Source organism: Symphodus melops (assembly GCF_947650265.1).
Source record: "Symphodus melops genome assembly, chromosome: 1".
Taxonomy (NCBI): domain Eukaryota; kingdom Metazoa; phylum Chordata; class Actinopteri; order Labriformes; family Labridae; genus Symphodus; species Symphodus melops.
In genome coordinates this window covers 45,027,198-45,039,424 of record NC_136691.1, presented here as the reverse complement: position 1 = coordinate 45,039,424, position 12,227 = coordinate 45,027,198, and the positions used below count along the sequence as shown (strand labels likewise).

The 12,227-nt window shown below is 43.7% G+C and overlaps 1 protein-coding gene across 1 annotated transcript in view; it reads left to right on the top strand.

Annotated features, from left to right (window-relative positions):
* The window catches only part of znrf3 (zinc and ring finger 3), a 63,994-nt gene that overhangs the window by 28,130 nt on the left and 23,637 nt on the right, over positions 1-12,227 (top strand). The window contains exon 2 of the mRNA XM_079371368.1: positions 6,500-6,622. Within this exon, the coding sequence (XP_079227494.1) occupies positions 6,500-6,622 (123 nt within the window). The remainder of the gene's footprint in view (positions 1-6,499; positions 6,623-12,227) is intronic.

The following is a 12,227-nucleotide window of genomic DNA, read 5'->3' as shown; positions in this document are numbered from 1 at the left end:
TATGGGTCAATGAAAAACATTCACAAAACGCGGGAGTATTGTAGTACTTCTTCTTATCAATAATCTTATACAGTTCTTCTTTAAATGTACAACTTTTGATTAATTGTTTGTTGCCAAGTCTGACTTTTGGGTTGTGTTTAAACTTCCACCGGCTAGCAAGCAGTGTGTGATCTATCTCCCAAGTGTTTTACTCTTATTCCAACAAAAACTTGAACTGAGACAGGAAGAGGTGAGTTGCAAGTGCAAACGCAAAGACCAGCTGCCTGTGAAACCATACACAGGTAAAATATATCCATGCACAATAAATTGCAACACACTAAATTGTATTCCTGGGACCCTGATACATAATCCACCTTCCCACTCATTAGTCTTCTGTATATTTTTTTCCTGACTTCATAAATGTTACCAAGAATAAATGTTTCTCAGAAACAATTAAGCTCCAAACAGAAAATTAACCAACGTATAGATAATATATGAATCATTTTAGTAATTGTTATAGTTAAATAAACTATTATTCTACGCTGATTCCAGATTTACCACTAGTTATCACAAATTATAATGATCACACATTATTTTAATTACAGGTTTAGTCATTCTTGAGTAGTTCATGCTGTTATAGCAAGTTGCAAATTGTCCCTTCACCTGTCTGAATATATATAACACATAAGTTACATTATTATATTTCTGACTTACCTCCGATGGTGAAAGAGTGCTGATTGAATTGGAATGAATTGGGAATCTCCCACAGTGGGCTATAAACTGTACGAGTCAGCCTTAGTTAGTACACAAAGCGAGGACTTTTTTTAGTAAACAAAATTCATACTGTATCATGTTATCATCCATTATCTGACAGAGGTGAAAGGGTTGAGTGATTCCTGGGCGCTGTGTGGTTGTTAATGTCTCAACCTTAACATCCTGTATAGCCTACCAGCCTGATGTCTTGTCCCTGCTAACAGAGGCTATATATATATATTATTTCAAGTATGTTATAAGGTTCTGAAGTCAATCACAAATCCAAGGGGACACTTAAAGACCCTTTCACATTTAAACTTCTGATAAATGTACTTTCATTGTGACGTTTTCACACATACACACGACTCTGGAAAATGTCCCAAAGTTTTGAAGGTGAACCGTCCGTGTGGAAACAAGCAGCAGATGTATCCAACCCTTTACTTATACAAATAAATCATTCTAGAAATGTTCAGGTAAATATGTCTGAAAAAGGCCGAGCAGGCTGCTTTTTAACACGCAAATCTCCAAAATCAGTTGACCCAGGCTTTGAACATATTTTTTTTCTGTCAGACCCAATCACAAAGTCCATTTAAAGTCCAGATTAATCTTCACAGCCATACACAGCGAGTGAGTGAGGGCAGCCTTGTTTGCCTTGCGTGGAGTTTCACTTCTTTATACACAATATTCTTCATACTCTTCAAGATCACGCTACCCAAGAACCCTTCCACTTTAAACAGGAGCACTACGCCTATCACTCCTGCATGCCCTTCCCAGGTATCTCCTTTAGCCTGAACCAACCAGAATATTTCCAACAATGAAAATGCGTCTACCTCAAACAATCTCCAGCTCAGAAAAAGGCAAGTCCAGAAACTGTTAGGATCTCAGTGTTGTGAAATTGTCTGGGATTCGGTGGTGTAAGGGGTCTCTGTGGCCTGTGACACATCAACCCCATCCCACAGCTCTTGTCACAACTCCAAACCAGCTCTCCTGGCAAGACTGGCGTGTTATTCCAGGAAGTTGACAAGCCCACCCCTGATTGAGCGGTTGGTTGAAAGCCTGTGCTGAGGAAGGGTAAAGTTTTGGTGGAAATTGTTTTGGACGAGGTCAGGGTCGGGGGGTGGGGGGGTGGGGTTAGCTGCCCCAGTGTAGTGGGCGCTAACGCATCTCTTCCGGATGGATTCAATTCAAGGCAATCGGACAGTTACTCCCTCAGTCACCTGGGATGTGTTTGGGGCTGCACATTGACCTCTTGGACATGTCTGTGCTCAAACAGTGAGAGACGTAAACACACGCACTGTGCAGGGGAAGCAGGTGGGTGTGAGGAGTGGCACCATGCCCATGTTTTTCTACTACATTTTGTGTGCATGTGAAATAGGTGCCAGCCCTTCTTCCAATATTCATGAGAAAAAGAAAAAAAAAACCCAAGTGAACAACAAACCTGCCTGGTTAATCATTTAGCCGGCCTCACAAAGAACATCTTGTCAAAACTGTTTTCGGCTGGCACACGCTTCAGACAAAAAGGCAGCTTTGATTGTTAGAACAGAAACTCCTCCTCCGAGTGACCTAAATGCCGTGACAAAAAAAGTGCTGAAGCTCCGTTCTAAATCTGCAGCCTGTATTGATCAGTTGAGCTCAGGCAACATTTTACTCTCCAATCTGCCTTCATGCCTTTTTGATGCTTGAGCCTCTGGTGTGTTTTATCCACACGCCTTGTTGCAGTGCCCAGTACAATGAGTTCCATGTTTCAGCAAGCTTTTGTACACGAGGAGCATAATTTTACCTCAAGTTCACAAGGCTTTCCTGGTCTGTGGTGCAAAACAAGAATCAGATCTTATTTGAATATCTGCTTTGTCAACATTTTTTTTTTTTTTTACAGATTTGGTGTTTTGTTCACGTGAAATTGCAGCCTTTTGGAGATGTGAAACAGATTTTAAAGTCACTGAGTAATTTTCAAAGTTTGATTAAGTGGAAAAACAAAGCTGCAAATTATTCATGCTTATCAAGACCGTTACTACGTTTCTTGTTGGAACAGAAGTGCAAATGAGGACAACATTTGTAAAACTGGACATATAGAGAAAAAAAAAGAAGAGCTCTTTAATGTGACGGCAAAATAGCACTGTGAGTGCACGGGAGGTGTGGGAGGAGGGGAAGGGGAGGTAATAGGGGTCTGTAACCAGGGCCACCAATAATTTAGTGGCAGAGAGGAAAAAGGGGGGGGGGGGAGGGGGTGAAGAAGTGGTTGTTGGGTGATCAAAGGCTCTGCGAATTTTGTCACAGACAGACGGAGAAGAATGGCGTGGTATGGTGTGACTTGCATTTTGATTTCCTTTTTAGATAGGGGGGGGGGGGGCGCTTGGAGAACTCGGTCCCTGTTTTCATCTCATTACCAACTGTTGTGAGGTCACTCGTGAAAAGAGGAGAGAGCCACAAAGGCCCGTTATTCAAAGTGGAAGGAAGAAAAATACAAAAGTCAAAATGAAGTGCAAAGAACTTCAGAAAAAGATGACTATTTTTAACCTCGTCAACGTTACCTTGAATGAATAGCTGTGCAAAAAAAGAGAGTTGACCTCCAAGAGGAAGCTAACCCATGTGAGCTTCCTCTACAGGTGTTTTTTTTTTTTTTTTCCTGAAAGGGGCAGGGTTTTGGGGGGGGGGGGGGGTGGGTTACAAACTTGAGCAACAGGCGGAGTTCAAATCCTCGCCAGGATTTCATTGAGAGTGTGGCGTCTGTAACAGGATATTCATGTGAAAGGCCGTGCTTCCCCCAGGGGCAGGACAGGCAGGGCAGAACAAGAGCCGCCCCCTTGTGGCACTTTATTGGGGCGCCGGATACCCTTCAACCCAAGAAAAGGAGTGGAGGAAAGTGGGGCATCAGGGTGTTTCCAGTGGGCTGAACTTCTGTGATTTGAAGCCTATCAGGGCAAGTTAGCTTATGCGACACAAGAGGGGACGCTCTCTATAAGTTTGTGTGTTATGGTGTTTGTGTGCGTGTGTGAGGGCACGTTTGCATATGTGCTTGTTACTCCTTTGTGTGAACAGCCAGTAGCTGTGACCCACTTCACTAGATCTCCATCTCTCGACCAAACCGAGCTCCCTTTCCTTCCACTCCCCATCCCTTCATCCATCAACGCCTACGTCAACATCTGACAAAAAAAAAAGGAAAATCCCTGTGGCAGAGATAATGGTGCAATGGCCAGCCTCTAAAATAACAACATGGTCCACAACAACAACACAGCCCCATTTGGAGTGCAAGAGCCCACGCACAATGGCTCAGTGTTCAAGACCTCAGGGGCACAGCCATCCAAGCTGTTGGACAAGCAGGAGAGAGAGGTCCTAATCACACAGTGCTCCTCTTCCTTGTCCTCGGCAGCACAGAGACGGATTGAGCCTCTGCTTCTGTTCCCTCCCACACAGATTTTCTCTGCTCCTCTCCCGTCCTCGTGCACATTCGCTATCTCAGATGAAATTCAAAAATGTTACCTTAGCTGACTGTGACGTGCAAATGGGTCTTTGAGAAGTGTTCCTGTTTTATGGAATATGTGGGAGGGGGCAGGTCAGTATATCCATGTCAAATGTATACATGACTAAGTAGTGCTTTTTTAAAATATTTGTCTTTCCCTTCACATCGTTGAGGTTCAAAGGGGCGGCGTGCTTTGAAATTCGTATCGCAAATGTGTATGCTTCACCTCGGCTGCCGGCCTTCGGCTAATTTGTGTCTTTCACACTGTCAGCTAGAACACAGCTCCTTTATTTCCTCTGTTCACAAAAAAAAAGGCTCTGTGTCAATGAAGTGCCAGGCACACAAGGCAACTGCATCATTTGGAATTGTAAAAATGTGTTTCGAATCACGGTAGCCTTGCTTCATAGTGACCTCCTCTGCAATCGCGCCAGTTCTGAGTGATCGACTTTGTAACACAGGACAAGGGTTGTATTTCACTATTAGATCTCAGACTCCTCACACTTGAATTGTTCTCCATGTGTGGGAGGCCGGAGGAGGAGGAGGAGGAGGATACAAGGATGGACATTCTCGTTCTAAAAGTGTGATGCAAAATGGAAGGCACAATGAAGGTTCAGAACTATACAGGCTTGCGACATCTCTTACTCAGCTGCATCTGCAGTCCGGGTTTTTCCTCTGCACTACAAAAATGGATGCAGTGCTTCGACATCACATTTCCTCCCTCAGGCACGAGGAAAAGATGCCACACTGTGGAGCTCCATGGCGGCACACGTCGTCTACATTCCATGATTCTTCCACAGTCCACCTGAGCTGCTTCTTCCCAAAAAGTCCCTCAGGTCAGGGGACTCCCCCCCCCCCCCCCCCCTCACCCCCCCCCCCCCCCCGCCCCTCCTGCCTTGTGGCACTGAAGTGACGAGGCAGCTTCTGAATATTTTTTCAATTGGCTTGCTGCACGACTAACCTGCTCCCAACGGGATGAAGTGTGGTTCAAAGGTCAGGGGTCAACACAAGGAAGGGTATCTGGGGTCATCAGCAGTGGCCCGGGGGCGAGAGCTGCCATGGTATTGGCGCCACAGTGCTGGCTGAGTAAGGTGCCGTGGTCATTGGGTTAATAGGATCAGTGGCCTACAGGTCAGATTGGCCCAGTTCTAATGCTAATACAGGAGCTTGTCTTTGCACTGTTGCCAGGCAGGGGAATTTGTCCAGGATTTTGAGACTTTGCCTCGTTACACTTTTAATCCAACCATGTTTGAGCAGATCATTATTTCATCCTAATAAAAAGTTTTACCGTCTTCCTACAGTCAAGTAAAATGATGATAGTGCTTTGAGATAAAGGCTTTTAGATATCAATTAAAAAGGCTGCTACCTCTTTTTTGGGGGGGGGGGGGCAGTGAGTGAGTCAGGAGAGCTGATCGGTTGTCTACGCAGTTGCTCTGGAAAACCTTTTGGCACAAAGATCTGGGCCAATTAAGTGGCCTTAAATCGAATGACAGGACAACACAAGGTAGTCTGAAAGACATAGATTGTTTTGCATCCTCTGGTTAATTTAATAACTGAAGATTCAATGTACCTGGTATTTGTGCGAGTGTGTTCAAACACAACATCACTACCACCACTCTTTGTTGTTTGCAACAGAAATTGTGGAAGCAGACTTAACCCACTGTTCCTTAAGTAGAAATGCTGAGAAAACTGCCTTGTCAGGCGTTCCATGAAAGCACATTAATCCCCCGTTTTGCTTATCTGCTTCTTTTCTTCTTCGAGAGGTCTGGTGGAAGGCTTCACTCCATCTTGAGATCCTGCGTGCTTTTGCCGCACACAGCGAATCCTTTGGTGACATCTAATGCTCTTAAACTCTTACTTTTCATCATGAAAACAGATGACGGCTGGATTATAAGTTATGCTTCTCCTTCACACAAGGAGAGGTTGTGGGGTCGAAGCCAGGGGGTAGCAAATCCATAAGCCAAAGATGCCAAGAACCTCTCGCATCGTGTGGGGCAGCGTTTCATGTTCTTCTGAAAGATTTGACGCACTGTTTCTTGTTCTTTCTCTTTATTAGGAACTTCAGACGCTACTGTGACTTGACAAGTAAAAGTAATGATAGAAAAAAACAAAGTCGAGTCCCTTTTAAAACGTAAAACAAACTTCCCTGTGGCAATTAATACACGATTTTAATTGATCAGTCAAAAAATAAGTTTTTCCAGTTGTTGTTAAATCATTCATGTTTGAGTGGTTTTTGTTTCCTTTTTCAGTTATTCCGAAAATCTTCCTTGTGATATGTTTACTTACACATTTCTGTTGTCTCCCTCTCAGATGCATCCTTTGGGACTATGTAACAACAATGATGAGGAGGACCTGTATGAGTATGGCTGGGTCGGAGTGGTGAAGCTGGAGCAGCCAGAGCTGGACCCCAGTTGTCTCACCGTGCTGGGAAAGGTAAAAAGATGGTTAATTACTTTTTCAAGTTTTTTTTAAATCCAAGTCCCAGTTTATGAAGAATTACAGCTGGTAATTCACTTGCGCAGGTCATTTCATAATCATTTTCATAAAACTACACAGTTAGTATAGATTGAAGAACAGTGAGAATCACGCACCACACCAAGCATCATTTTACATCCACATGAGAAAGTATTGCATGAGCTGGATGCCTGACATGCATTGAGGTGCCATTGTTGGTGAACTGAGTCTTGACATAAAATGTTCGAGCCTCTTGGTATCTTTACAAGCATATGTTAGTCATAGTGACACCTTAGAGTACTTGTGAGACTAGACGACCAGACGACTAAAAGTCAACATCCGTACGAGATGGGACCAGAATGACTCGTCGGTTAAACAAATGATTAATGTTTTATGTGGGTCCTCATTGACAGTCACATTTAGTACTTGAGTTGTAATGCAGCCACCCACCACTAACCAAGGCTGTAGCCATAGACTGGCTGTGGCCCCAGTTATTAGGCCTTCTCAGCTCTTTCTTGTGTAAGCATGTAGTCGAGCAGAGTGAACAGACAGCGTCTCTTTGGCAGTGTTTCCATCTAGAAAAGTGGAGATAAAGTTGTATGTAGACTGTGCGTGAGCATGATTAGCTCAGTTTGAACTTCAGTTGATTGTAAATGAAAATAACTGAAGACCTGCAATTGAAGTTAACATATTTGTTACTGGATTAGAGGTTAAGAAAGTTACATTTTTGACAATTTAAGTGGGGAGCCAACTTAAATGACCAATCAGAGAATTCATATTTGCCTGTAAATGATGTCGTAGAAGATCTTGAAGGATACAACACACAAGCACAGCAGGACATACTGTTTAATGTTTTGGCGTGTAATGTGTGGCTCCATGAACCAGCAGCATTAATGTCTGGTGTCTATAAAAAAGTCCCCTTTGCTACATCCAACTTAAAGACGACTTCCTGACTTAATGAAGCTCTTTTCAAAATGAATCTTTGATCTTTTTGTGGTCACAGAGACAATTCGTGGAAGGAGGATTTTGTTTTGAGTCTTACTTCCCATTGCTTACTCTTTTCTCCTCTCGTCTCTCACCGCCTGCCTGTCCCGCCCCTCCTCCCTCCCTGCAGTCCCCAAACCCCTCTGGAGTCTCCGTGTGGTATTTTATCATGCTTTAATTAAGTGTTCCTCTTAATGGAATGTACCAACATTCCCTGAGGATGAAGAGGAAGGGGAGGGGGGGGGGGGGGGGGGGTGTCTCATTTATCCTGTGCATGCCCAGTGACAGAAAGAGAGCAGCCATTCATAATTAAAGGAGCCCTTGTGCTGTATAGACATGTTAATGGTGCACTTCTTTGGTGATGGTTGCTGCTAGCTTGCTGGTGCATATTTATGCTGAGATCTGAAAGCTGACCTAATATTCAGCACTCCTTCTGACCGTAGCTAAGAATACATCATTGATGGCTTCACTAACTTTTGTTCAAATATGGGAAGCAGTTAACAGTTCCAAACCAGGGAAACTATAATGGTTGAACTTGTTGCTTACTACTTACCACAGCTCCTGCAGCGACGTGTCTGATGAGTCCTTGGGAAAGACACCCCGATGCTCCCGCTGTATTGATCAGCAGCTATAAACGTAGCACTTACTTCTGATGGTCACTTTAGATAGCAGTGGATGTCATCAGTGTGTGGATGGGTAGGTGTGAAAAGCGCTTTGTGTAGTCAGAAGAATAGAAAAAGCTCTATTCAAGCTCCAGTGCTATTACCATTAACTATAATTATCATGTAAGCAGAATGCCTGGGATGGCAAAGAAAAAAACAACACATAAATGATAGATGTCCTTGATTTGAAGAGGAGGTGTTTATGATGATGAAGTTTCTCTAACTTTTTAAACATTTTTATATGACATGTTTTTGCTATGTGTTATAAATAAATGTGTTAAAAATAGATTGCACCAACATCATTGACCCCTGTTCGACTTCGTACTGGAACGGCTCAGACAGTGACAGTAAAGGACTGATGTTATTGTATATGTTAGACATCAGGTCAGGATGGTTTTTCTTTCAGGTGTCACACACCTTATGTTTTTGTGATACTTTTTTTTGTTGGGGCTGAACACTCCATGTCCATAAACACAATTTGAAGTAATGAAGGCAATGATTGAGAACCTGATTTATTAGGTCCTTTTTTTTTCAAGATATGCTATTTTATGCATGACAAAGAAGGATGGGATACCTGGGTACCAAAACTCCACACTCCTACCTATGGACCTATAAGCCCTTTTGAAAAATAAAAAATAAGTTTGACTGACCTGTTTCCCAAAGATTTAGAAAGAGAGACAATCTACAGAGGATGGCGGGAACCTTCATCTGTGACCTTTTGGCTTCCAGCCAGCCTCTTGACCAATCTTTCCTCTGTTTATATTCTGCCAGGACTATAATTAGAGAAGGGAAAGCCCATTGTTGCATCTTGATAGAGCCTCAACTGGGCCTGAACACAGCTGGGTGCTTTGCGTTGGCACCACAATTTTTGCCAGGGCAGACAGTGAAGTGTTTACCCCCTGCCAGTCCACTTACTCTGCCCGACCAGCCAGGCCAATATGCCCAGCCTCAATCCGGAAACTGTGCCCACTCTTACACACTCACCCCAGCTGGTTTGGCCTTGTGCTCAACAGCCCCTGCCCCCCTACCCGCCCTAACCGACTGGCCCCTGACTGAACCCAAGAGCCCACTCCACTTTTATGCCACTCTGTCACCAACAGTGTTGGGGTCTTGTCTGGTCAATTTAGTATCCATTCAGTAAGAGCGCTAAGCAAACAAACCCCAGAACTGTAGGAGGAAAAAAAGGTTGTTTGCGCCAATCAGTGTCCAAATATTCCGTTTCTGAAAACAAAATGCTTCAAGCTGTGCTCAGAATGTGAACAACATATAGCAATACCTCTTTATTTAGATTAGTCTGCAAAGAGGGAATGGTCTCTGTGCAAATGGTCATCCAGACAAGTGCAAGAGCAAATTTGCTGTAGGACCAATGTTCAACCTGATTATCTGTTTAAATGAAGGGACCCGGTCATAAGCCTTGTTTTATCAAACATGTTTGTTATCATTTGAATACAGCTGACTGCGTTACCAAGCAAAGGGATGACTTTCAAGACTCCGAGGTGAATGCCAGCGAGCATATTGTGGTTGACGGCAATATGATGTACAATTTGGTTCCCAAATCATATTGACTGGGTCTGCCAAAGCATCTTACCACCCAGCTCTGCTGAGTATTCTGTTTTTGTTTTCATAGTCCCACTCTCCCACTGCTAGCATCACAAGCAGGTTGTTGTTGGGGGGTGCATCGATCTGATGCTGACTCGAATAGCTATGTGCTAACAATGAGGTAGGGCAGAGGCAGATCTATTCGCTTTAGTTCTATCCTGTAGAGGCTAAGCAGAACATGAGAGAACACTTTGCAAAGTTAATGGACGTAAACAATTATAAGCTTCACTGCCAATGCAAGCAACATTAACAATCCATGGACAGCATGGGACTTCACAGTTTAGGCTGCTTTGCACATACAGTGCAGCTCGTAGTCATTGTTTGGAGCGTTCACGGTGAGAGCAGAATATGAGTGATGCAGGCTTCACAGATTATTTGGCAGATTGTGATAACAATTTAGTCAGTTTTTATTTATTTATTTAGTCAGTAAAACCTGGTACTGGATTACACATGAATGGTTCCCAGTCTCGCCCTGACAGTGAGGAATACAGGTGACTTATTTATCACTGGTTTGAGAGCGGATCAGGTCAGCTCAGATCAGTATCAGTATCAGCAGATACCCAAAGCCCAGATGTCAGATCAGTTTCAGAAACCAAAAGTTTTGATCTTAACATCACTAGTTGTTGGCAGTCTCTGTGCGGTCTACATATGAATCCCTGTGAGATCCAGAATAGGTTTGTGACGGCTCCCTCTGTCACACATGACAATCTAATAAGTTTGATGTACCGTCATTTTCACATACTATTGTTTTGGGTTAGATTGAGAAACATCTGTGAAGTTGCTTCTAAATTGTTTAAATTGTTGTACCTTTTAAATCTCCTGCATTTCAAGCCCTGCCCATCTGTTACGGGGCAGATGCTGTGAAATCAGCAAATATAAGCAGTAGAGGAAGTGGAGGAAAAAAAGGTCAGTCAATGTCAGCCTCAGAAGTCCATGTGTGCACCTCACCAAAGGGCTGGTGAGTCATATATATGTACACAGTTTTTTCCTGCCCTTCCTCTCTGGTTCCTGTAGGTTCCTGTAAGAGCTGCAGGACTGTTAAACTGCTGACTTCTGTGTGAGACAGCAGAACCTCTCTCCAAACGGCAGGAAAAGCGTGGGAAAAAGAGTTCCTACTGTAGCTAACTATTTAAAGTGGCTGTGTCATCTGGGTTATGGTGTCTTATAATGATGATACTGCAAGGTGTCCTGGTTTGATGTGGACAGAGTTATCTTATGATAAAGCTTATAAAGTGTGCGCTTCATCTGAGATGTTTGTAAATGTTAATCCTGCATACCTCAATTCAGTTTTTTTTTGTTTTTTTTTCAGTCAATAGCATTTTTTTATTGGCTGTCATTTCCTCACCACTGCCTTGTTTTGTCAGAGCTGGCCACCCTCCCTTCTTTTCAACATCCTACACACACGCATACGTTGGAGTTTTTGGCAGCGCCTCTGGAACATGAAATCATGACACTGGCTTTTATTGGTGGCCGAGGCTTGTCGGAGTCTTTGTCGCTGTGCCAGGGAGATATCTCTTCTTTCAAGTACCGCCGTGTCAGTCCAACAGCCTCAAAGGGACTCAGCTTGTCGGCTTTTCCTCCTTTCATCCCTCTCAGGCTCTCATGACATCAGCCCCATAACCCGGACTACTTGAGGAGGAAAGGTGAAGGGGTGGAATGGTGGCAGAAATAAAGAAAAGATGGGAGTCTGAGGACAGAGGGAAGGGACAGAGGTTGGAGGTTTGGGTTCTCAAGAAGATGACGAAGGCAAATATGTCTGGTTTTGTAAGTGGGTGGCTGGGATTTGTGTCTCGCTTGGTACAACTTTTTTTTTTTTTTTTTTTTTTTTTGTACGCTCATAGACAGAAAAATGCAACCCATCCTCCCACACAGCCCTGCAGCTTGTGTAACGCAGGCCTCTTGGCTGGCATAGCATGTAAAACTCCCTGGTATGTGCTTGTGTGTGTGGCCTGGCACTGCCCTCGACCAGCTCTGAACCATGATCAGTTCCACCTTTAAATCCAGCCAAAGACAACATCTCATCGCCGCGGAGCACAACTGGTCCCTAAGACTGGCCGCTACAAAGCACTTAAAAATAACACCGAAAAGTATCACGGTCTTTATTGACATGTCCTTCCAGAAATAAAACTAACTACTTTAAAGTTTTTGCCAGAGGCAAACAACCATATAAAGTATATCCTGTGTGGGAAGCTTTGTCTTTGACACATATACAAACACTATCCTAAAACTGCAGTTGCCATGGAACAATGTGAACAGCAAAGAAGTGTGTCTCAGTCTCTTTCAGCTACAGTCCTCCTCAGTTGGCTCTATGGGCGAGCAGGCCAGAGCTAACAGCTGCT